This window comes from Pristis pectinata, chromosome 2, assembly GCF_009764475.1.
Source record: "Pristis pectinata isolate sPriPec2 chromosome 2, sPriPec2.1.pri, whole genome shotgun sequence".
Taxonomy (NCBI): Eukaryota; Metazoa; Chordata; class Chondrichthyes; order Rhinopristiformes; family Pristidae; genus Pristis; species Pristis pectinata.
This window is the reverse complement of record NC_067406.1, coordinates 73,241,722-73,268,713: the sequence shown is the minus strand read 5'-3', so window position 1 is coordinate 73,268,713 and position 26,992 is coordinate 73,241,722. Positions and strand designations below refer to the sequence as shown.

General features: G+C 41.4%; 1 protein-coding gene across 3 annotated transcripts; it reads right to left on the bottom strand.

The window, feature by feature from the left end:
- Positions 1-532: 532 nt before the first annotated feature.
- LOC127586608 (uncharacterized) lies at positions 533-25,241 on the bottom strand. Of its 3 annotated transcripts, none has more exons than XM_052044716.1 (6): positions 25,171-25,241; positions 6,989-7,207; positions 4,095-4,352; positions 2,402-2,658; positions 1,965-2,115; positions 533-1,818 (listed from the first exon to the last, which is right to left on the bottom strand). In XM_052044716.1, exons 4-6 carry the CDS (start codon positions 2,648-2,650, stop codon positions 869-871), a joined length of 1,350 nt encoding a protein of 449 aa, XP_051900676.1. In that variant the 5' UTR covers positions 2,651-2,658; positions 4,095-4,352; positions 6,989-7,207; positions 25,171-25,241; the 3' UTR covers positions 533-868. The 3 variants fall into 3 exon arrangements, with proteins under 3 accessions (XP_051900676.1, XP_051900684.1, XP_051900692.1); XM_052044724.1 differs by lacking the exon at positions 25,171-25,241 and adding an exon at positions 24,972-25,157; XM_052044732.1 differs by lacking the exon at positions 6,989-7,207 and having other exon boundaries at positions 25,171-25,229.
- Between the last annotated feature and the right edge of the window lie 1,751 nt (positions 25,242-26,992).

Sequence of the window (26,992 nt, the reverse complement as noted above, 5' to 3'; positions counted from 1 at the left end):
TAAGATAGCCATTCACTTTCAAATGCAACTGAAGGCAGCTCGTTAACTATTGACTATAACTTGTAGCATCACTCACAGTTTAAATTCTGTTAAATTCTTAATGCTAAACTAAATTTTAGATAGAGATTCCCCAGTTCTCATGCTGACTAAATTCCCATTCATTGCATTGTTAGCATTGCTCATCTGCTCCAGAAATACAGCAGTTTCTCAATATTTCACAACTGACTTGTTAATACAGCAAAATTCTGCCATCCAAAAAGCCATAAGAGTAGAACAGCAGAAGACAGCCACCTGCAACTAAAAATAGAACAGAGGGCCAGAGGACATTTATGCTGATCACCCTTGCAGATAACAAGGGCCATTCAGCAAACTCTCATCAAGAAAGATTCAGTTAAGTATTTCATCTGTACTCTTCCGCGTGCACACAATACAATTGCCAAACCTACTCCCAAGTTTGGCCTCCATGCTAACTTCACTTGCATGAAAGGAAATCAACGGACAGGGAAATTTTAAGCATGTTGTGGTGATTTTTTTTATTGAAACAGAACATACTCATAACAATATGTTTGAGGAAGTTATTGAAAAATTTTACATGCATAATTTTTTTTTAAATCGATAAACCTAAAAATACAAATACTTAGCTACTTGTTAATTTGTATGCATTTGCAACAGTTAAAATCGATGATGTTCATGACGTAAACAGTGAAAGTGCCTTGGCAATCTAAGAATAGCAGTAATAGAACCAGTAAAAATACTAACTGGCAGATCACAACACCAGAAATTGAAAAATAGACCAAAAAAAATAACCTTCCTTCATCAAAGGGTGGTCCAAAATATGACTCAAGAAGTGCAATCTACAGATGGTACCCTACTGTCTCCTGGCCCATGACCTTCCACTTCTGAGAGATTTGACTTCACTTATCACAATGCCATGATTGCTGCGAACATCAGTAGGAAACTCAGAGCTTTGAGGCTCCTGCTTAAAAGTGTGTTTTACAGGTGTAGCTGCTGGCTCCCGTCTATCTAGACTGGAGGAAGCAAGAGTTGGGGAGGGGTGTGTTTTTAGGGGGGTTACTTGCATTACTGCTGGATCTACTGTATGAACAATAAGAGCTGGTGGAGGCGAATGCCTAAGACTACTTTCATTATCTCTAATGGTCTGATTTGTATTGGCAGATACATGCTTAGCAAGGGCAGTGAGTTTAGAAATACTCTCATTGATAAGGGCCAAATGATGGTTAGTAGCCTGATTATTGGTGGCCAGTTGATTACAAAGCATTATGCAGGAGTCCTTAATTTCTTGTCTTATGGAAGAAAGGCATTCAAGGTGCCTGTTATTTTGCTCCACGATTAACTGCTTCACATCTGCAGAAAGCAAATTATCCTCCAAGTTAATATCCACATGACGATGACGTTTCCTTCGTCTTACTGGTGGCTGGGGAGCTTCTACTGCAATTATAGCAGGTTCTCCCCTCCCCCTTTGGCCAGACCCACCTGACACATCTTGGCCTACTGGTCCCATAGTCTCAGCATGGCGGCTGCCAGAGCTAGATTGGCTGGGTGATGGAGACACATTCAGTTGAGGCTCGTTGTGGTCAAGTGACCTAAGATCGGTGGCCTCCAGGCACAGCACAGGTGTAGGAGTGGCAGCACCACTTTGTCTGCCCTCACAGTCAGTATGCCCATTCTCCTCCTCCTCTCCTTCCAAATGCTGGTCACATTCATTCTCCTCTGGCTCGCATTCCACCATAGTAACATTCATGCCTCTCCCGTCAGCTTCTGCAGCGAGGTCTATACTCTGCAGATCCAATGGTTCATCTTTCAGAGGGGAATGAAAATAAGTTCATTAGTGAAGCTTCGTCAAATGTCACATTACAGAAGCTCAGATGCTATTACTGTTAAATCTTCTCTTCATAAATTACAACCAATAAGCATGTTTCAAGTAAGCTGTGTGTGACACTCACCTCCCTTATCCCCAATGTTTGACTGGGCACCAGACACTGGACTGACATTGATTAACAGCAACTGAGTGGCTCTTTCTTCATACTCAGTCAACTTCTTTAGACAGACCATAGTTCCTTCATTCTTTGAACGTTTATTGTGGATCAGCTTACTCTAAACAGAAAATAAAAATGAGTCTGGGAAGGACACCCTATTTGGATAGTCTGGTTACAGGAAAAGAATCACAAAGTGGAATTTCATAATCCCACGTCTGTGCACTAGAAGCATAAATCTTTACAACCATTTAGAGGCCTGCACCCTACAGCAAATGATTTTTTTTTTAATTGACTATTTTGAAGCATGATCACCCGCACCATGTACAAAGATCCTCTTTCCTAATTATTGTACCAGTATCACCTCAAGAAATGTTAACTTTAAAATGTCAAATAACAATACAAACCCGAGCAGCACGTGATAAGTCGTTCAGTTTCTTGCGACATTGCTCTGCACTACGAGGCACAGTGGAATTTCTGCTCACAACCTCTGCCACCTCCTTCCATGCAAACATGCTAACTCTCCGGGGAGCCCTGCTCTTCCCATTCCCCAAAAGCCGATGACGCCGTAACTCCACTTCATTGAGAAGTATATGCAGGTCCTCATCACTGAAGTTATGGCTTCTTCTCAGATCTTCCATCTGCGACTGTTCCATCTTTTTTTCTGTTTTTAAAAAGCCATGTAGAATCACAATCAGGTTTATTATCACTGACTTGTATGTCGTGAAATTTGTTGTTTTGCGGCAGCAGTAGTTACCATAAATTACAAAATAAATAAATAGTGCAAAACAAAAAGGAGTAATGAGGTAGTGTTCATGGACCGTTCAGAAATCTGATGGCAGAGGGGAAGAACCTGTTCCTAAAATCGCTAAGTGTGCGTTTTCATGCTCCTGTACCTCCTCCCCAATGGTAGTAACAAGAAGAGGGCATGTCCCGGGTGGTGAGGGTCCTTAGTGATGGATCCTTAGTGATGGATGCCACCTTCTTGAGGGGCTGCCTCTTGAAGATGTCCTCGATGGTAAAGAGGATTGTCCATGATGGAGCTGGCTGAGTCTGCAACCCTCTGCAGCCTCTTGTGATCCAATGCATTGCAGCCTCCATACCAGGCTGTGATGCAACTAGTCAGAATGCTCTCCATCATACATCTATAGAAATTTGCACGAGTCTTTGGTGACGTACCAAATCTTCTCAAACTCCTAACGAAGTAGAACCGCTGGTGTGCCTTCTTCATGATTGCATTAATGTGTTGGGCCCACATTACCATAGTTACCTGGAGTTAATTGCTTGAGATTTTCTTTTGCTCAGTCCTTTATAGCCTCTACATTTTATTTCACAATGTTAGTAAAATATTAAAAAATTGTATAGAAGAGGTTATAATATTTTTAAAAATCTTCCAGGAACTTAATAGTTGCTAAAATATTCTAATTGCATTTGGAATTCTTACATTTTTTTTAACCAACTGTTGGAAAGCTTTAGCAGTCTTTGGAGAAAAGTCTCTCATCATTTTTTGTTATGGGGTTGAGGGTAGCTGGAGCTTGTTTAGTCCACCCCAGGTGATGCTTCCTTTCTTGTGCTGGACACTTATACATGCAGGGCCTTCATAAAGAATCAGGTAGAATTTACTACACAAGCTCTTTTGGATGGATTGTTCCAGGAAGGTTCTTATTTTTTTCTGGAGGGCAGCAGAAAGCTTTGGCTGCTCAACACCAACTCTAAATGTTACTCCCATGAGGAAAATCATGATCTCATGCCTGAATTTCCCATTGATTAATTTAAATACTAGTATGTACGATTAAAATTGCTTTAACTTGTACAAAGTGAAGAACTGTTGAAACATATTGAATCATAGATGGAAGTTGACAAGTTATTCCAAATTGATCCAGGTCATTGTTGGCTATTACAGTTTTTCCAATAGGCCAGAATTTGAAATTGGTAGTGAGCCAGCTACTCTCAGGAATCACCTCATGACTTAGCTAGAATGGTTAAAGACTGACTTGTTCAAAATTTCAAGAACATTCAACAATTACAGTTCTAAAATACTTCAAAACACAAATGTGAAACTGATTACAATATTCCAAAATTTAATTTACAGATACTTACCACAAAGCCATTCCCATAAATGAAACGAATGGAGTAGCACTCAATGCATCAGCTACCACAGGAGCTTAGAAATTCTGCAATTTTCCATTCCCACAATAAACCTTTGTTGGAGCACAGATGGCTCCCGAGACAAACTGCTTATAGCAGCTTCCAGAGTCATATGCTGATCCAAATACGTTGCAGTTATGCGAGGTAAAGTCAATGATCCAACAGTCTTGTCAATATTTTAATTGCAAAATTCAGACCACTGCATATTTCCTGCAAAATCCAAATACACAGATATGAAATTTACTTTCCAGCCTAAATGTAACAGAGCTATGTATTGTCCCAGCACATAATACAGAATTGTTTCAATGTCATTCTTTATGTTATGATGTAACTGGATTCATAACTGGCTTCTAAAGTTTTGCGTTAGAGGAGCTGGGAAGCCGTGATCTTGTTGAATGGCAGAGTAGGCACAAAGGGCCTGCTCCTACTTTTATTTCTAGGTTTTAATTAACTCATTCTTTCATTCCCTGGTCAGATCAAGGGATACTTTGTGGTGCTCAGCATGAAAAAAATATTTTGGGGTCTTGCTGTGAATGTGCAACTTTGCCTGTGGGCTCCAAACCTCATCAGTTTTGGACGGTGGACCAAGCAGATGAGAGTCTAACGGAAATGTGACACCATGGATAATTCCACAGTGAATGTTGCCAAGATCTCACCTCGTGGAGTATCCAGCTTAGATCTAACAACTGAAGCCTAAATATAACCACTTCACCATTAATGTCTTGCGGTAATTCTGAGCAAGGGCAATAAAGCCAAATGGAAATAAGGATGTATTTTTTTCTGTATTAAATTTTCACTGCAATTATGCAAATTCAGTTTACAAATTCCAAGGAGAGTAATAAATGAATTGTGAACAAATGCTGCTCTTTTCTTAGTTTCGGATTTTCTAGTAAATATGTCAGAAAGAAGATTTTACAAAAAAAAAAGCTTTGTTGATGAGTATGCAGATAAGATGCCATAGAATTCTCATATTCTCTGAGTTAATAAAACAGTAATGCCTTTTGGTACAATTTGCTCCCCATGAACACTGAATTTAGATCTTTTCTTTTTTCTTCTTTTTAATTTAACTAGGGTTTTCAACATTTGATTAACTTAATTTTAGAAGGAACAAAATTGCAATTTATGAATTAAATCCCATTATTATTTTCATTTGCTGTTACATGGAACTTAACAAAAATATTCCAGCTAGTGTGTGTGACTGCATAACCTAAAAATACAAATTAAACATATAAATAAGCTTACTAATGCAAAGTTAATTGCTGATGACATATTAATCAGTATAGTCGGCAACAAAAAGTTGCAAATAACTGATAAGTTTGAGTGAACAAATCTGTTTCAAACATAGTTCAATGTGGAAAAAGTGTGAAGTGTCCCATGTTGGACCAATGGAAAATGGTAGCCAAAAATTCCCTTAATTTAAAGCCATTTAAAAAAAATAGTAATGTGCCCTGACACTGTTTTGAAGTCCCAAAAAGATTGTGATCTTTAGTTATGAGAAACCAGGAAAAGTGCTATTGTGTTTCTGTTAGCCACACAGCTGCAACCTCAAGAGCCAACTTTTATACAGACATAAAGGCATTACATACATTACTCTTCCAGTTACAGGACAGCAATGTTGCTTAAAGAGTGGATGCTGCAATGAAGGGAGAGTGCCTTCAGGGGGTCAGAGAGACTTGGATAGGCTAGTGGAGAACAGAGGCAATGTTTTCTTTATACACAGAGACCCACCCCGGCAACACCTAGACCATTCTGGTAGGTGGTTTCCAGGTAGAGAGTCATGCTACATGTGTGAAGTCTATGAATGCCTGTACTTTGGGCAGCCTCCATGCCAGCTCTGCTTGGTTCTATGGTTTGAAGGAAAGCTGGACAAAGATTTTGCTCAGAGCTTGGGTGACCTCCCTAATACAGGAGTCAGCAGCAAATTGCAAGATTTTACAGAAATCAATTGCAGGAGGTTGGAATGATCCCGAGGCAAAGAAGCTGAGAGAGACTGTGATTTGAATTTCTACTGGTAAAGCTGCCCAGGCAAGTGTACGAGGCTGTAAGCGGCAGGAAGTTACATATTTCAGTGAAGACAGCCTTAGTGAAATCTTGTCTGTGTAGACATTAATTCTTAGAAAAGTCCACCGTAGGCCTCTGTAAAATCTGTTTGCATAAGGTCTCTGACGATCAGCCTTTCTTATGTCTACTCCCACAGGAACTGTGGAGCAGCTGAGACTATCAGGAGTCCAAGTAAAAACAAAAATCACTCAATCTGGTAAATAGCTATAAACAAAAAAGAAAATTGCATCTCTCAAAGGAACTGGAATACAAATATTATATTTGTGTTATGTATGATACATTACAAATAATAAAATGCATTCTGAAAATGCTCCAGAAAATAGCATTTAGTTCTAGGCACCAGACCTCTGGAAGGATACATTGGGCTGGAGTGTTCTGGACCTGACCTGCTATCCAGAGTCACTGTTCTATAGACCCCACACATCCTCAACTGATCCAGATGTGGGTGGCCTATCCCATTGGTCCTGCACATCTTGGAGTTGGGCAACAAGGGCACAGCACTGACTCACTCTCAGGTGGTATACAACTCAAAACCCACTCCTGGAAAACCCTATAGATTCTGACAAAAGCTATGGGTGGAGGTGGACACTCTGTCTATCATCAAAGCCTGCAAATGGTTTGAATCATTTTTAAGTTGACATTCCCAGTCAATTAAAAAAAACATTAAAATTGATTCAGGTAACTTTTAAAATTTTAACATTTTAAAAGTTAATTTAGAAATATATTAAAATACTGAGAAATTATTAAAGACTTCAAAGTAAGACAATTTAACAGAAAATTCTTACAGTGGCACAGCTGGCAGAGTTGCTGCCTCACAGCTCCAGTGACTCGGATTCAATCCTGATCTCTGGTGGGTGCCATCTGTGTGGAGTTTGCATTTTCTTCCCGGGACCGCAAGTCTCTTCTGGGTGTTCCAGCTTAGTCTCAGGTTCCAAAGATATGTGGGTTGGTATAGTTAATTGGACACTGTAAATTGCCTCTTGTGTGTCGGTGAGTGGTGGAATCTAGGGAAGGTTGTGTGGAGAAAATAGGATTAGTGTGGAATAAAAGTAAATTAATGCTAGATGGTCAACATTGACCCAGTGGACCAAAGGGCCTCTTTTGCTGCTTCTCATCAGAGTTTGTTTCCTAACTCGCAGGCCAAGATTCCCCTCTGAAATGAGTGGGTTCTCCAATCCTACATCAAACAGGTTTGACCTGGCATAGGATTAGAGGTGATTTCCGGGCATAATCCTGGCAAATCCCAGCAAGACTCAACCTGCCACTGGACTTGCAGTTTAGCAATGGAATGCAGTAACAAAGATTGCACCATCTATCATCAGCAATTCCTAGACCTAACCCCAAATCAGCACACCAAGAACCTGTTTACATTGGAATTGCTGGCCATAGAAGGAAGATGTGACTCATTATCCTTGGGAAACATGCAGTAAAGATTTACCAGAATAATCCTTGCATTGAAAGGGTTAAATTTTGGTCAAGGTGTGGAGATTTGTGTTTCCTTGAGTATGAAAGATTTAACCAATGACCTAAGTTATTTAAGAGGAATGGAGGAAAGAAGAAAAGGAAAGTATTTCCTTTGGTTGGAGGGTATAGAATGAACCGGCACAACTTTGAAATTAGTTTTTTTGCTGTTTAAGAATATTCAGGAAGAACTTCTTCATAGAAAGGGTAGCAAAAAATATGGACATTTTCATAGCAGTTTGTTGAGGCTATGTGAAAATTTCTAAGCCAAGATAGATTTTAATTAGGAAAGCATAATAAAGCAAGCAGACAGAATAAGTTACAGCTCAGCCATAATGTTGAAAGGTGTAACAGAAGAGAATCACAGACTTTATGGCCTTCCTTTGTACCTATAGCCACAATGGGATGTGAACTTTTTTGGTGCAGAAAGGTGCATAACAGCCTTCACTGTACTCAAAAAGGACAATAATATCAAGTGAGAGAGAATCTCATGTTATTTAACTATGGAACTAAGCTATCTTTTTCACAAATGAACTGCTTTTTAGTTCAATATTTGGGGAAAACTTGTCATCAGCTTGCCTCCCATGACCCTCTCAATGCGACTTTTCCAGTGAAAGCCAGTGTAATACCTCATGACTAATCCCTGTGTATCAAGGGGCCTGCAAGTCAAAAGGAGGATAACTTGGAATAGATAACCCATAAAAATGAAAAACTTCTATAGCCAGGTGAACCAAGCTATCCAACTTAGTCAGAATTGACTGAAACTAAAGCATTCCTGAATGTTTCAAGCATACTCAAGCACTGCATAAGTATTGGAATTGTGACAAATTATCTGAAGTACCTTTAAAAATAATACCCTCATCAAAATGTGTTGTTAATGACCCAGAAAAGCTAGATGAAGAAATCTACAAAAGCTGTTTACAACTTCCAGCATTCATTTTCCTGCTTATTCTTAGCCAGTGTTGTCATTCTCTGATGATACTGAAGCAGGAACAGAAATAGATAATCTGCCTGTATGCCTGCCCCACTATTCAATAACATGAAGACTGATCCAATCTTGGCTTCAACACCATTTTCTCACTCTCACCCCATACCAACTCCCTTAATACTTAAATTTCCCAATAAAGTCACCACAACTTTGCATTATCATCCTGCGCTCCCAATGGAATCCAGTGTTGGATGCTGTCAGCAATACAAACCTTTCACCTGCTGACCGCAAGGAAATGCTAAGTTGCTTTCAGTTTGTGGGGTAACTGCTGCGCAGTAACTGCCAATATTACCATACAAAGATCAAGAACTGAAAATATTTTTCCAAAATACACTATTATTGATCTGTATATTAATTTATCAATATGGTAAGAGCAGAGACCTATCCTCTGCAGACAGCAGATCCAAAACTTTCTGCAGCAAATTTGTTGAAAACTGCTTTATTCTGCTACATACAATATGTACCTGATTCCATTTCAGATTCAGAATTTAAAAGACTGATGGATTCTGGAGTTACTTTGCATCAATAATAAGAAAGAAAACAGGCTGTAGGTATGCAAAGGCTGCCCAGGAACTCACATCTGGAGATCCTAGTGGAGCCCTTCTATGGTAGTATTATATCCTTTGTCTAGTGCAAGGAAGGTGTGCGCAAGGGCAGAAATAAGCAGCAAGGAATTGGTATTTTACTCCTGGATTCAGTGCCACAAGCAGCTTAATGACCTCTTCAAAGCAAGAAAGATAAGCATAGTGTATTCACCTAAATTGTGTTGTATTATTCCAGCTTCTTAATATGTCACTTCAGTATGAATTTGGGAAAAAACAATAAATCTTGAATATATAGTCACATTTTTAATCTCCCATATTGTCTTATCCCTCAGGTGACAGCTAAACAATCAAGTCTCCTCTTCAGTGAATGTCATCATTAATGTTGAAGGGGTGATCAAAAGGGTTTCTTTCAAGCATGAGCGTGGTAACTTTTCAGGCCTTTGGGATATCTTCATCCACAAAACATTAAAAGGGGTACTCACATGATTCCATATCGTGTCTCAACAAGGGATGCACATGATGAATGTCATTTTGAACAGGATATATGGTAAGCCAACCTTGGCCTTTCAGTGCCTAGGTGATTTGCAGGTATGTGCTCAGCAGCTCAATGTAGCAAGGATGATGGCGGGAAAAGTAGAAGTGATAGATCACATTGTTCATGTATCCTGATATCGGATACTGAATAACCAAACCCCTTGTAGGCTCCAATAACACATTTCCAACATTTCAGGTGTCATAGCAGGTTGCTGAACTCCTGCCGAAGCTACAGAGGTAACAATACTTGGAAGAGCTAGAAAGCGAAAGAGTAAAGATTTGTAGCTCTGCAAAAGATGTAATGGATGTTTTACACAAAGTTATGATTGTAAAAATTTAGCTTAGTATAAACACTACTTGTAGACACTATTTTCAACTCTTGCACAATTTTGTCTGTGGCCAAGTAATCCCTGTGGCATAGTGAGACGTGTTGACACCGAGCAATGGGGTGGGTAGGGGATAATTGTTTTGGGGAGCAAACGTGCAAATGCCCTTGGAGTCTCTGATTCTTTGACTGTTTTCATGACTGGTATGTTCAGTGAAAGGTGGAGAGAGAAACAACGTTTGACATCTTTATCATATAGGAGGATTGCTCGAGTTGAATGAAAATTGCATTATTGGGAAAATCCTTGGCAGCGAAGTGTGTCACTCCTCTTGCATTGCTTTTACTTTTTTTGCTCATCCTCTTCTTCATCCGAGTCTGTCTTCACTTCCCAGATAAGTGAACTTGTAGCTTTGTTGCAAAACATTGCTTTGAAAGACTTTCTAGTATAATCATTGGTGCCTCCAACACTGCATTTAATCTCAATTTTTTCCAGTTTCCCTGCAGATTTGAGACTTGTGTTATTTTCAAAAGTTATTTTCCTGAAGCAGTTTACTTGCAGGAGATTTTATATTTATTTTGGCTTATATAAATTACTTTACATTGTGCATAAATGACAGCTTGAGCACACACAGAGGCAGATTAATCACTGTCTGTGAAAGAAGTGGCCATGTTTCTGCTACAGCAAAATGCACCCAGCCCGAGGACAGATTTTTATTAGATAAAGTTGCCTTGGTTGGCCTGATGCAGTTTTAAAACTAGTTTTGTTTTCCTCAATAAACTAACTAGAGTGAATACAGCAAAGGGACTGAGAGAAACAAGCATCACTTATCTATATTAGTTCAATACAAGTTCACTTCATTTGCCAATCTCATCATTCTTTTGTGCCCACGGGATTTCTGTCTGTGACCCTCCTCCTCTCTCTTATTTAATCCTTGTATAAAAGCAAGATCATTCTCTCTCAATGTGATAGAACAAGGGGTTATTCTTCCTTGGTTGGGGTTCACTGCCCAAAAAGCCACTTGTCCATACTCACCTAGGTCAGACGAGGGTTAACCTCCATGACCCTTTACACCCAGAAGTCAGACAGCAAGATACTGCAATGCTTCAGATGGCAAGTGGGCTTCAGGTGGCATAAGATCTGGGGAAGGGGCTGAGAACACTAACAGCATTGACAGGAATAGTTGGAGGGGGTTTACATCTTTCAAAGCTTGAGTGGCTTCACTTTTAAAACAGTTGTTAAGTACCTCAGATATTCAAATCCATTTAAGAACTATTACAGGAGATGCAAAATAAGATTAATATAATTGAAAACCAGAAAGCACTTACAAAAATCAATAAAAATATATTTGTTAGAATTGCTTCTCTCTCCTCCAGGTTTAGAATCCCCATTCAAGTGAATCAGGCCTCTGCTCTTAGACACGATACAGAATTGGAGATGGGATTCCCCAATGCCTGTCAACAGACACAAAATTTGGCCCACCAAGTCAATACATCTATTCCTACTGAGCAATATGCATTCGCCAATGTTGATTGACAGCTCTCATGCAATAAATTATATTTTGGAATGGACTGCCTTAAAGGGTGGTGGCAGCGGGTTCAATAAAAACTCTCAAATAAGAATTGAAAACTCGAAGATGAAAAATATGTAGTGTTAGAAGGAGCAACTGGGGAGTGGGACCTATTGCATAACACTGCCAATGTGCTATAGTGCAAAAACTGCAGATGTTGGAAACCAGAAATAATAACAAATAATGCTCAAAATACTCAGTAGGTCAGGAAGCATCAGTAGAGAACGAAACAGAGTTAACATTTCAGGTTGATGATCTTTTCAATGTACGTGACTAATAAAGATATCTAAATCTAAAATTAAGTGTTGCCAGACCTGCACAACTTCCCACTCCCTTGCTGAACTCCATTCAAAGCTTAGACAGCAAAATAGCCACAAAAGCTCTTAGCAGATTTAGGATTTCCATACTTCCAAAAGCAAAAATCCCAAAGTTGGTTGCAATTTCAGATTTTGCCACAGAATCCTATTATACCTGTTGTCCCCCCCTACATGTGGAATATTAAGTTATCAGCTGTGACTCTAATCAACCATCCTGATACATAGCTTTTGAATGACCATGGCTGCTTTGGCAGTCCAGCACTTTGAGAAAGCTTCCTTACAGTTTTGATGGTACATTGAATTCTCCTGCATCACAAGGTTACTAATAGCACACACATTATTTCTAGAAATAACTGAATAACAGCCTTTCTTGCTCTTAAAATTAAGATGATTTCCATACAGGGAACAGAAGCCATGCGACCCTAGAACAATTTTACCTAGTGTGAATCTAAGCAATACTTAAGATTGGTCGTGTTCTCTTTACCAGTTTCCTTTGGGAAATAATGAAGGACGCATCCAACACTTCAGCCACTAGCTAGGAGAGCTTCAGTCATCTTCCATACACGGCCTGATCAACGTGATGTTACCTGCAAGACAGTGTTGCTCCCCTGATAGAAGTGTGCAGTGTCTTCAGAAACATCCAGTGTCTCTTTCCAAGCAGTCTTCTTATGAGCTTAAAGTCACAGTAAACTGAGTAAGATCTTTTGTTCTAAATTCTGATGAATGGAAATGCATACATAAGGACAAGCATCTACTGTGATGCTGCAATCCAAGCTTTCACGGACCAGCCTTTTCAGTTTCTAGATCCTCCTTTCTGTCAGAATGTAGGAGAATCAAGATCTTTTGCAGAAATCCAAATGTCCTCTAGTGTTAATTCAAAAGAGCAATGAAACTTTTGTCACAACCTCCAAAATATCAAAAAGCCAGAAGCAACATGCATAGAAAGTAATACAAGCTCTCAGTTTCAGCAGATAGCCCCATGAATGCAGCATTCACCATCAAGAATAACACTATATTTCTGGTACAAAAGTATTTACTTGGCACGTGCCAAAACTGAAAGGTGCCAATTAATCAAATACAGCAGTTAATCAAGAGTTGAGCAGGCCACTCCTTCAGTATTGCTCCTGGTTTGGCTCAGGTGCTTCCCAGGTGCTGTTCCTCTCCTGGCCCCACCGTTTTCCTGATGCTGCACCTTTGCCAGCCTGGCTGGTCTCTTGGGTGTCAGTCCCTCACCACCTGACATGCTCCATTGGTGATGCTCCTTTGCTGCTCCTTCAGTACTGCCCTACCACTGGTCCGGCTGCTCCTTCTGAAACATTTGCTACTAAACTGTGCTCAAAGAGTCAGTTGTACAGCATCGAAACAGGCTCTTTGGCCCAATGCACCTCCGCCAACCATCATGCTATCCATACTAATTCCACTCGCTGGCATCAATTCCACATCTCTCTGTACCTGACTCATTCAAATACTTATATGTTGTTACTGTTCCAGCCTTCACACTTCCTCTGGCAACTCATTCCAGATACCAACTACCATTTTTGTGAAAAATTTACTCCTCAGGTACCCTTCAAACCTCATCCCTTTCACCCTGAACCTATGCCCTCTAGCTTTAAACATCCCTACCATGGGAAACAGACTCTGGCTATCTACCCTATCTATGCCTCTCGTAATTTTATTTTGTCACTTCTCAGGCTCCATTGTTCCAGGGAAATCAGCAGCAGCCTATCCTATCCCTCCTGACAGTCCAAACCCTCCAATCCAGGTAACCTCTCCAGTTTAATCACATTTTCCTGCAGTGTGGTAACCAGAGCTGCACACTATACTTCAACTGCAGCTTCACTAACCTTCTGTAAAATCCCCAATAATAGAGCTTATAATGTATTAGTTATGCAGAGGGGGATGCTAGACAGGAAAAATTGTATTATGTATAAGTTTAGCTAAACACAGTAGGCTTCGATATCATTGATGCATACTTCCAGCCTATTTATTCATCGATACTGTTCTATAGAGTTGAAGTTATACAGCATGGAAACAGGCCCTTTGGCCCAAGTCATCCATGCCTTCCTGATCTGCACTTGCCTGCATTTGGCCCTTTCCTGTCTGTGAACCTGATACAAATCACTTGATTACAGTAGACACAACAAAATCCATGAAAACTACTTCAACGATAGAACATTGTGGATCTACAAAACTTACCTGATAGAGGTGTATGAGAGGTATTGATCGGGTATATTCAGAGGCTTTTCCACAGGGCTGAAATGGTGGCCACAAGAGGACATAGGTTTAAGGTGCTGGGGAGTAGATATAGAGATGTCAGGGGTAAGTTTTTTACTCAGAGATTGGTGAGTGTGTGGAATGGGCTGCCGGAAACGGTGGTGGAGGCAGATACGATAGGGTCTTTCAAGAGATTGTTAGATAGATACATGGAGCTGAATAGAGGGCTATGGGTAAGCCTAGTAATTTCTAGGGTAGGGACACGTTTGGCACAGCTTTGTGGGCTGAAGGGCCTGAATTGTGCTGTAGTTTTTCTATGTTTCTATAAAACTGGCCTTGTATATACTTGACAAAAATAATGACAAATCTAAACTGGCCAATTGAGAGTCCCAAGGATTAGCAAAGTAGTAATGAATATCATCAAGAGATCAGCTGCTCGCCATTTATCTGTTTGCCAATGCTCAGTTACTTGGCTTCTGGCCTCATCAGTCTAATCTAGGCTTATTACAAGATGAATTTCAGAAGGGGAGGTGTGCATGAACATTTCCAAATATTGTTATTATTCAATCAAGCATGGCAATATCACTACAAAAAATACCAACAGTTGGAGACAAACATGCTACAAAAATGATATTGGTTGCTTGAGACCAAACAAATTCCACAGATTAGAATTTTTGATTTTCAGCCACACAATGATTTTCATACGTTAGGGTTTATAGTGTCATAATATTCAGCTCCAATCACATTACTCTGATAAATGAAGCCACTCTTAACTTACAGCAGCTTTCGGACTTATGAAGGTGGTTTAACGTGATCACAGATCAGCCATGGTCACAGTAAATGGCTCAGATGTGAAAAGGTTAATGGCCTGTTCCTGTTCTTATGGCAGACAGTATGTGTGTCATACAAACATCACCAAAAGGCCCAGAAACCATCTCCTGGCTTTTAAATGATACTAATTCTCCCGGCTTTCAAATGATACCAATTCTCCCACAATCAGTACCTTGGGGTCAATGCTGACCAGAAGCTTAAGTGGACCAGTTATGGTGACAAGATAGCTACCAGATCATAAGAGGAAGTGGATGTGATCTGACATGTCCTCATCTTCTGACACATCAATGCCTCTATAGGGACTAAGAAACAAGCATTATGAAATACTGATCCCTGATCAGAAGGTAACCTCAAGTTAAATCAAATTACATCTTTACATTCTTGTTCAGGAGTTTCATCTTATACCTCTTTATTAAAGTTGAAATTCTTCCCTTCAGAAAATTCCTAGGATGTAAATACACTGCCATTCTGGTAATGGTACAAAGCAATTTTCATTTCTGTAAATCTACAATCAGAGTCCAAAGTGATTCTGGATTGACAATGGATGAAACCCCCTGGAGACAACTGTCTCCTACTTTTCATTCTTTGTGATATCGAATTTTATATTTAAACATCTTTAATGCTATTTTTGAATCTTAGTCTTTTATAGGCTTCTATTAAAAGATTTTACTTATTCCATGGCCCATATGAAATTCAATCAATCACTGAAGGATTGAATATAATTGCATATGCATTAAATAAAAACTAGAACCTGTACAGCAAGTGAAAATAATGTTGTTTAATACATTGAAGAATGTATGTTAACAGGCCAATTAAAATTTGGTTCCTTGTCACAGGTTTCTCAAAATCAACAACAGAAACCCAAAGTTTGCCAATGGGTGGGTGGGTGTTGGGACATCCTGCACCAAGAATTACATTGTTTTTTTTCTAAATTACCATTCAGTTCCAATTAAATCTGTGACACAAATTAATAACAACACAGCAACAACACCTGGGCATTTGAAGTCTTGGTGAATACAGGAACTGTATTAACTGTATGAACAGAAATGAAGCAGTAACTTTAACATCAGTTTATATGAAACAAGTGAATCAAAATATTCCCTAATTACTAGCAGGAATTGTGTAGTTCCATGTGTGTTTTTCTTTTACAAATGCAATACTGCATAAAATAACCTCCTACTCCATATTGATTTTTTAATTCATGAAATTGTTGCTGCACACTCAAAAGCTATTTATTTTACAGCAAGTCACAAGAAACCAAATGTGATGATCTTCACCTCTATTGGTGTAAATGTATTTCTGTTTGCCAGCCAGACACTAACCTACGAATTCACAGCTACATTCATAACGATCAAAATACTTTGCCAATCTGTGATTTCTTTGCTTCCTTTCGGTTTCATTCTTTCATGCATCTTTTTACCATTGTGAAGCATTTGCTTGCCTTTAGGATTAAACCTGTTTAATGCAGATTCTGGATACTGTGGTTTTTGCAGCACAGGTATCTATACATTAGAGTTAATAACTGAAACACTGCAGATGCTGGAGATTTAAAACAACATAAACTACAGTAACCCAGCAAGGCAGGAAGCATCTGCAGAAAAGGAAATGGAGTTAAAGATTTCAGATTCATAACCTTTTGCCAGAACTAGTAAATGAAACAGAGAAGGGGAGATGGGGAGAAAATAATAAAAAGAACAATCTGTGACAAGGTGAATGATAACACAAGTCAAAAATGGGTGAGCAATGAAGCAAAACACAAACAAAAAAAAATGGTCAAATAGTTGCAAATGGCAACAGTGAAATCATTTCTACTCCAATGATTGAAACAAAAATAAATTTGACCATTGTTTTTATTCACTCTTGCTCTCCATTCCATTTTGCTTTTTCTTTAATTCCTCTATTTCTGTGCATTTAAACCAGTTAAATTCCTAACATTTCTTCAGTTCTTACAAAAGAAACATTAACATAGTTTCTCTTACCAGAGGTGTTGCCTGGCCTGTTGAGCATTTCTCTGTTTATGTATAATTTATTACAAATGGTTTCAAAGTGGAAAGCCTTAGGAAATAAATTGCTGATAGACACTAAAATTTCAGAAGTGGGTTTGTTTTCAGTGTAAATGGAGCAGTTTCTTAATCCTTGAATTTAATTTTATAATGGGCTCCATTATAAACCAAAAATTTATGGTGATTCTTACCTTGTTGTTTCATTTCTTCATTACAAGTTGTGGGCTTTTTCTTGCAAAAATCATGATTGCCATGATTCTTTTTCCATTTTTTCTTCCAGCACATTCAAGCTAATATATTTTCAAAACTTTATTATCTTTCCAATTAAATTGATTTTTGTGTTTCATTTGCACAGAAACTGGCAGAATTAAAAGACACTCTACACCTTCTTAAAGTTGACAGAAATTAGACATACAAAACTTTTTTTCTTGTTTATATGCTATGCATTAGAAAATTGGTTCTTTTGTTTTAAAAAGGGTAGAAATTGATATTGATGATTTCCACTCCAATTGTGCCACACTGGAATTTTGACTGCCCATGGCTAGCTGCACTTAACCCTTGTACACCTGACAACTTCTATGTCAGAAGTACATGAAATGCCCTTGGAGCGGAGCAGGATGAGAGGCGACTTGATAGAGGTGCACAAGATTATGAGAGGCATAGATAAAGAGGACAGCCAGCATCTTTTTTCTAGGGCGGCAATGGCCAATACCAGAGGACATCCGTTTGAGATGAGTGGAGGAAAATTTAGAGACGTCACAAGTAGTGTTTTTTTAAAAACAGAGTGGTGGGTGCCTGGAACACACTGCTTTCCAGTGATGGTAGAGGCTGATACAATAGAGACATTTAAGAGACTCTTCCATAGGCACATGGATGTAAGAAAAATGGATGGTTACAAGTCATGTAGGAGGGAATGGTTAGATTGATTGTGGAATAGGATTATACGGGTCGGCGCAACATTGTGGGCCGAAGGGCCCACACTGTACTGTGCTGTTCTATGTCGGCAATCCATCATGCAACTCTTGCCCTTTGCCCTATTACTGGGGAAATTAGCACAACTTGTTCTAAGGAACACTACTTGTTAGACACAGAAACCTTAGGGTAGACCAGGCTAGAAGTCCAAGTCCAGTTACTTACCACTTCTACATTGCTCCTGCTCATCTCACTGTGGATCTTACCACCCCAATCACTCAAGCCCTTACTGTTCTTTGACTCCTAAATGAAGATCACTTCTTTACCTGCAACACCTACCCTTTGTAACAAGGCGCCATTTTCAAGACAGTCACCACAATATCAACCACCTGCCCACCCACCCTTCCAACTAAGGCCCCAATCCATTATTTGCACACACTGCATGACTTTATTGTGCAAGTTAGGATGTACATCAATTTCTAGGCCAAAATAATTGCCACCTAATCTAACGCACCAGCTTAATTATCAAAATACTGAATGTTTCAACAATCAGTAACATCTGAAAATAATCAGTTAAAAATCTTTATTTTTTTTAAATTATGGAGCCTAAGTATACACCAAAACAAATATGATTAAAAATGTTTGAAGACGGCAAAGCAATTAAAAATGTGAATATAACTTACCTTTCATCTAAACAACTGCTTTAGAAAGAATGGGGCTATTGTTCCTAGATTATTTGAAAGGATTCTCCATCACGAGTGGTCAGGATTGATACAACTGTACCTCTCACCAATGAATTCAACGAGGCCCTCGGCAAAACACAGGTCGACGGCTAACAGAAGATTCAGGATTTGCACATTCACGCACATGGACAAATACTGACTGTCCCATGTAAAATTTTATAATTTCTTTGCTATTTTAAGACTATTTGTTCATAAATAAACAATACACTATATTCACTTTATGTACTTGGTAAAAAATAATTATGGCTCATCTTTCTCCTTTGATAATAATAATAAACAGCTATACAAACCACTCAAAACTGGATGTGGAAGTGAATGAGGGTAAAGGAGTACAAAAATCACCAACAGCAGAAAAATAAAAAAGTAAAATTCAGAAAACAAAAAGAGAATACGACATTATCTTTAAAAAATACCCTGAACAAGATATCAGAAATTTACATTAAATCCACTGAGAACTTGTTATCACCTTAACAATTACATTGGAATTGCTTACAGGCTGCTTAACTCTCTAAGGGATTCATCAGTCTCACTGTAGAGCAGAAAATCTTGTTCCATTCTCAAAATGGTTATGCATTTTCTTTGGGATTATTTTTCCCCACTTTGTTTGAATTCTTGACAGGATCAGGATCCAAAGATTTTATCTGCTGCAAAGAGGTGCACGTTATGGTAAATTTCCATAAGCCACACAAATTGTCTAATAACCTTGAAATGTGCTGCGGATTACAAAAGTGAGTTCCAATGACATTAACTCCTTATTGATTTAGTTATTGTTCAGAATAATAGTGCCAAATAACCTTGAAAGTGGTCACAGTGGCATACACTCCCAGGACATGCATGACACAAATTAGTTACTATATTAAACCATATCATTGTTCGCAACGCAAATAAAAATTAACCTGTAACAACTTCCTTCACAGCACTCTGGACTGATTGTCAACTTTCTTGATCGGGTTACATGGATCAATCAGACAAGTTCTTGCAGTTATACCAGCTTGATGGAAATTTTGTTTTAAACTTCTTGAATTAATTTCTATTTTCCTTTTGCTTAAATAGAAAGGATTCTCATTCAAAATTAATATGTTTAGAAACAAATATTCAAGGAACTGTAACATATTTTATGTTGTTCTGTGGACATGCTGAAAGCTCATCCTCAATATCTTTCTCCTGTGCTGTAAACTAGAAAAAAAACAGGCTTAGCAGTAATTTAAAAATCATTACTTTGATCCATTATAGATTTAATTATGTTTGCAGCATCAAATTAGCAGATAGGCTAATTGGGAGAAAAAAAATCACGGTGTCCAATATTGCAAATTATGGCCAATGGCAGTTGCTTTGTACTGGATTTTGATGGGATGTAATGGCAAAGCCACATGGCACCGCTGGCATTTTTCTTCACAAGTACCAGCAAGTTTGGTATTGCCACACAGAAATGACACTATGACCCTGTGGCCAGCTGATGATCACTTTAAAAGGTCATAATTTTTAAATTGTATTGCCAATTCCCTCCTCACAGATGTATCCCAATCTGAGTATTTCCAAAGCTTTTGCTTTTAATTCTGATTTCCAGCATCCATAGTATTTTGTGTGTGCATTCTAAATTTTGCCTACTTTTTTTTTGGGGGGTGGTGGGGGGTGTTAAATGTCATCAAAACACTATGCCTCATTGTACTGTGTGTGAAAGCATCAAACTTTAGAATACATAATGCCATTACTTTCACTGCATTTCTGCAAAGAATTATCAGCATTGTGACAAATATTAAACTACTTTTCCCCCTCTTTGGCAGCATGACATCATTAATTTTCCTTTGTAACCCTAAGTGTAAATTTTCAAATAACTAAATTTTTTTACATTAATTTCCAAAATAAGTAACAGTATGCTTGCATTTTGGAGAAAGAGTAGTGTGCTCCTATACAAAGTCATTCTTTGGATTATATAAGTTATCATGAACATTAGCAAGTTTCCAGTTTTCAATTGGGACTTTAGTGTATTCGTTCCCTGGCAATGATATACACACCAATTTTCTACTGTGATGCTTTTCATTGTTAAATGCACCTTAGCTATATCTCAACCATTACTTTGCATGGCATAAAGCACTATGAACCTGTTGCTGAAATGGGGTGCCTGTGACCCGTATCTTTGTACACTGCTGGCAGATCAGATGTAATTGATGTTTCCTCTTGGGAGTATATATTTCTGACGGCAATAACTCCATTTTGCAAGTAGAAAGTAGAACCTTTTAATCTCTCATTCAGGAACCATCTCTATGAAAGCTCAATGTACTGCAGATATTCAAATATGAAATAAGAAAGCAAGTAAAAGTATACAGAAGGCTCTTCAGCACAGTGAGAAAAACAAAAGACATTTTGCAGAACAACCTTTCATCAAAACTGGAATAAGGTAGACAAGCCCCTTTGCAGGACCAAAACAAGGACTAGGGAGAATGCCAGGTTGCTCAGTCCTGCATAGGATAAGTTGCTTTCCTGTTTCAATTCTGACAAATGATCACTACTTAAAATGTCATTGTATGTTCTGATGAAAGATCAACTGATGAAACATGAAGTATCAACTTGGTTTCCCTTTCCACTGTTGCTGCCAGACCGGTAAGTATTGGTATTGGTTTATTATTGTCACTTGTACCTCGGTACAGTAAAAAGCTTGTCTTACAAACCCCCATCATTTTGTGTTTTTATTTCGGGTTTCCAGCATCTGCAGTTATTTTTAAATTTTCAATCAATCTTTGCTCTTTAAGAAGCTCATAGACATGCTGTTTATTTCCATCGCCAAAAGTGTTTCAGCAGAACATTGTCAGGATATCTATCTACTACATTAAGTTTGATTGAAATGGATTCATACTATGATCTTGTCACAACAAATTTTTTTTAAGTATTATAAATTATCATCTCCTTTTCAGAAAATATATATTACACATACAACTAACTATGCTCTCTCATTATTATTCACTGAATAAGAAATGTTTACCCAGAAGTCTGTGAATGTGAAGTAGAACATTGGGAAGTGCCAGCTGACTCTTAAACTCCATTCCATCCCTCAGGAAAGTATCTCATTCCACGCAGCACACCTACTGAACAGGCCAATCAAGGTAGCAGAAACTTCCGTCAGGAATCTCCTAACAATACAGCCCTGTTGTGCAATGATGTACTTTACCTTCGAGTTACTCTTAATAGTCACCTGGATTCAAATAGTAGATCAATGAGGTGTGGCTTAAAATTCAGTGTTTAAGTATTCATCTTAAATATTTTTCAGTATTAAAAATGAACCTAACTTTGTTCTGGTTCTGAAGCTATGATGTAACTGGTTGGCTATATATTTTCGGAAATACTGCCTTACTGCACGTCTTGTAATGTGTTGTAATGTTTTCCTTCTGATATACAGGAAGTAGAGGAACATTAGTTCCTAAAGGAAACAGGAACATTAGGCATTAGAGTAAGGAAACCCAAACTCTTGGGGTCAGAGCCACATTTTCAAATTCGAAAAATTGATTGTGGGCTAAAATTTGCAAGTGATGCACAAGTCCAGGTAAGTCGCTGGACATCATAAAGGAAACTGACACCACCACTCACTTGATGTTAATTGTGCAAATTTGTATTGTGTATACAATGTCCACAAGATCACCAAAATAAGTCTTAACTAAGTTTAGAATTGCTTCAGCATCAGTCAAAAGGTAGGACCCTAAAGCACTGCTGCCAGAGAGTACAAAACCCTCCAAGAATGTGTCTCCATTGCAACTAATCCATAAAAAGCCTCACCCCATACCCAATGATCTTCCAAAACACACTGCACTCTCCAATCATTTGCTTTATTCCCTCAAACTGCTCTCAGTCATATACCCACCTTAAATCATTTGCCTCTATTACACCACCAAAATCACTGTGTAGACTTTCCCCAACTTGTCTCCCTCCCAAAAAAAATCGTTGCCACACTGATACCCTCCCTTCCACACAAAACACTAAGACTGCCAGACCACACACCCACAATTACAATTTGGATTGAACCCCTGCCCTTAAGACACTGCCAAGCCCACCCTAGGCCATGCCCAATCACTAGCCAACCTGCCTCCAACATTGCCCATTCAAAAGAATATCACTGGCTAGACTATCCCCCACCCAAAGAATTAAAAAGAAATCCTGCTCAGACAGACCACATCAAAAAAAAACAATATCCAGATGACCCCCGTCAAAAAAGTTCACGAGCCAACTATCTCCACCCAAAACAAATTACTTCCAGACAGACCCCACCTAAAACAAATTGTTGGCCAGATAACCCATCACCCAACTAAAAAAAATCACAATTCTGGTGGCCCCACCCAAAAAAAAATCTGCCTAGGTGGCCCCCACCCAAAACAATTCACTATCCAGGTGACCCTCACCACAAAAAATTCATTGCTCAGTTGACCCTCCTCACCCAAAAAAAATCCAGGCCCCCTACCCAAAATAAAACCCATTGCTCAGTTGGTCCCCCCACCAAAAAAAACACCCATTACTCAGTTGGTCCCCCCACCAAAAAAAACACCCATTGCTCAGTTGGTCCCCCCACCAAAAAAAAACACCCATTGCTCAGTTGGTCCCCCCACCAAAAAAAAAACACCCATTGCTCAGTTGGTCCCCCCACCAAAAAAAAAACACCCATTGCTCAGTTGGTCCCCCCACCAAAAAAAACACCCATTGCTCAGTTGGTCTCCCCCCCACCAAAAAAAACACCCATTGCTCAGTTGGTCTCCCCCCCACCAAAAAAAAAACACCCATTGCTCAGTTGGTCTCCCCCCCACCAAAAAAAAAACACCCATTGCTCAGTTGGTCTCCCCCCCACCAAAAAAAAACACCCATTGCTCAGTTGGTCTCCCCCCCACCAAAAAAAAAACACCCATTGCTCAGTTGGTCCCCCCACCAAAAAAAAACACCCATTGCTCAGTTGGTCCCCCCACCAAAAAAAATATTGCTCAGTTGGTCCCCCCACCCAAAAAAAACCCATTGCTCAGTTGTCCTCCCACAAAAATCCATTGCTTAATTACACCCCACCCAACAAAAGCAATGCTCGGGTGTCCCCCCCACCCCCGCCCAAGAATAATTCACTGTCAAGTTGCCCCCCACCCAAAAAAAATCACTGCCCAGTTGTGCCCCCCCCATAAAAATCATTGCGCAAGTGCCCCCACCACCAAAAAATATGACAGACTGCTGAGGTGGCCCTGCTCAAAAAGTGACTGGTCAAACATCCCCCCACTCCACCCCATCCCTCCAGTCATTGGTCAGACTGCCCCAGTCTCGGGGTAACAGTTAAGGAGCGGGTGGGGGGGAGAGGAGGGCTGAGCGGGTGGGGGGGAGAGGAGGGCTAACCGGCTGAGGGGGGAGGAGGGGGGATGAGGAGGGGGGAGGAGGAGGGGGGATGAGGAAGGGGGATGCGGAGGGAGATGAGGAGGGGGGATGAGGAGGGGGGATGAGGAGGGGGAGAGGAGGGGGGGGGAGGAGGGGGGGGGGAGGAGGAGGGGGGGGAGGGGGGGGAGGGGGGGGGAGGGGGGGAGGGGGTGGGGGGGGGAGGGAGGGGGGGGGGGGGTGGGGGGGTGGGGAGGGGGGGGAGGGGGGTGGGGAGGGGGGGGAGGGGGGTGGGGAGGGGGAGGGGGGTGGGGAGGGGGAGGGGGGTGGGGGGGAGAGGGGGGGGAGGGGGGTGGGGGGGGGGTGGGGGGGTGAGGGGGGTGGGGGGGTGGGGGGGAGGGGGGTGGGGGGGGTGAGGGGGGTGGAGGGAGGGGGGGGGAGGGGGGTGGAGGGAGGGGGGGGGGGGGGGGGGGGTGGAGGGAGGGGGGGGGGGGGGGGGGGGTGGAGGGAGGGGGGGGGGAGGGGGGTGGAGGGAGGGGGGGGGGGAGGGGGGTGGGGGGAGGGGGGGAGGGGGTGGGGGGGGAGGGGGTGGGGGGGGGAGGGGGGGGGAGGGGGGGGAGTGGGGGGGGAGGGGGAGGGGGGGAGGGGGAGGGGGGGGGAGGGGGAGGAGGGGGAGGGGGGGGGAGGGGGGGGGAGGGGGAGGGGGGGGGAGGGGGGGGAGGGAGGGGGAGGGGGGGGAGGGGAGAGGGGGGGGAGAGGCGGAGGGGAGACCGGCTAAGGAGCTGGGGGGGGCGCATTGGCTGAGGGGGGGGGCGCACCGGCTAAGGAACGGCGGTAGGGCACCGCTGGCTTCTGGGCGCCACTGACCGGGGGAGGGGACGGTGCGGCGGTGGGTCTCCATCGGCAGGGACGGGACGGGACGGGCTGCAGTGCTCAGCCTTTGCGCGCAACTGGCTGCAGAGCAGCAAGTCCCGCGGGAAACGCGCTCTCCGCCCAAACCTGCGGAGGAGCCGAATGGCCTCTGAAGTCAACAAGAGCGGAGGCGAAGCCCCGCCGCTCGCCGGCACTGCCCGCGGTAACCGGCGGGCCGCCCTCACCGCGAAGCAACGTCCCGCCGCGCCAGGCAACAAAACCGCCGCTGCTTCGGCGCAGCCCGTTGCCAAGGTCGTCCCGGGATTGGCTGACTCGCCGTGCTTACCCGCGGGGAACCCGACTGAAGGAACTTTCTCCGGAGAGTCGCCGCGACCAGGGTTTCCGCGCTGCCGCAAGCCCTTCCGCGCCGTAAATGGTCACATGGGAGAGGCAGCGGCCGCTCCACCTACAACCAGCGCGAATGAGTGTAGCTGCACTGGTCCAAGTCATGAGAGTGAATGGTGCAGACGTGACATAACTAAACAACAGGATTTTTTTTAAATAAACATTTTAAAAATATATAGGTTAAAAACAAAATACTTATAGGCATAAGACAAAAATGCTGGAAATACTCAGCATGTCAGTCTGCATCTTGTGGAAAAAGAAATAGAGGCAACGTTTCAGGTCGAGGACCTTTTGTCAGAACTGAAAAGGAGACTTCGTTAGAGAGGGATCTCTGATGGGGTAAAATGCGTGGCCGTGAGAATAACCTACAAACAATGTTTTCTTGACCATGAATGGGAGCAGTTAGAGGGTGAGGACACGGACAAAAGAATGTGGGAGATGCAAAATGCGGAGCAGGAGGATAAGCCAAACAGGTCAGGATGCTTCACTCCCAGAGAGAAAAAGAGGAAGGACAAATATGATCCAATATTACATATGGATGACTGATAGAGACTGAGAATTCAGTATTGAGATCAGAAGGCTGCAAAGTGCCTAGTTGGAAAATGATTTGCCTTTCCTCAAGCTTGCATTGGGCCTCACAGTGACAGTGCAGGAGGCCACAGACTGATAGGTCAGAGTGGGATGGAGAATTAAAATGGTAGGCAACAGGAAGCTCAGGACCACCTTGTTGGTCTGAACACAGATGCTCCACAAAAGCAATCATCTGATCTGCATTTGGTTTCTCCAACATAAAGGAGACCACATTGTGAACACCAGATACAACACATTAGTGCAAGTGAATCGGTGCTTCACCTGAAAAACTGTTTGGATGTTGAGCTCAGATTCATTGAGATGGGGATATAGGGGGATAAAGCTGAGCCCTCCTCTGAGGACTGATCATTCAGGGTCAGAGAGGTGGAAGATCAGAAGGGATGGTGAACATGCAAGAGCTGGACTAGGTGAAGAGATATGGTCTGAGGAAAGTGAAGGGGGAGAGGAATCCTGGATGGTGAGAACAGAGAGTGGACCAGGGAGTAATGAAGGGAACAATCCCTGAAAAATGCTGAAAGGGGAGGAGAGGGGAAGATGTGCCTGGTGATGGAAACTCTTTGAAGGTGGCAGACATTGTGGAAAATGATCTATTAAATAAAGGGGCTGGTGGGAAAGTGAGGACCAGGGCAACTCTATCCCCATTCCAACTCAGAGGAGAGGGGGTAAAAGCAGAGGAATGGGAAATGTATGAGATGTGGTTGAGGCCTTTATCAACAATGGTAAAGGGGAAGCCATGGTTCAGAAAGAAAGAAGACATTTCAGAGGCACCTGTATGGAAAGTGTCATCAGAGAAAATGCAGTGGAGACAGAAGAACTGGGAGAATGGAACAGGGACATTATAGGAGGCAGGGTGGAATGAAGAGTAGTGAAGGTAGCTGTGGGAGTCAGTAGGCTTGTAATTAATGTTAGCAGCTAGCCTATCCTAAGATGGAAACAGAAAGATCCAGAATAGGAAGGGAAGGGTCAGAGGTTGACCATGCAAAAGTAAAGGCAGGGTGGAAATTGGTAGTAAAAGTAATGAAACTGCTGACTTCTGCACAAATACAGGAGGCAGCACCAATGATCGATGCACCATTGTTGTACTGGAAAAAGAGCTGACAGAGCTGTGCCCAGTCGGAGTAAAACAAAGACTGTTCCACATACCCCCAAAAAAGAGATGCATAATTTGGGCC

Bases quoted from the DNA above. Each gene is read 5' to 3' on its own strand.
- LOC127586608 (XM_052044716.1), bottom strand. From the start codon at position 2,650: ATGGAACAGTCGCAGATGGAAGATCTGAGAAGAAGCCATAACTTCAGT. The intron at 2,116-2,401 runs GTTTGTATTGTT...TTTTCTGTTTAG, and splicing joins ACTTATCACGTGCTGCTCGG to AGTAAGCTGATCCACAATAA. The intron at 1,819-1,964 runs GTGAGTGTCACA...CCCCTCTGAAAG, and splicing joins AAACATTGGGGATAAGGGAG to ATGAACCATTGGATCTGCAG.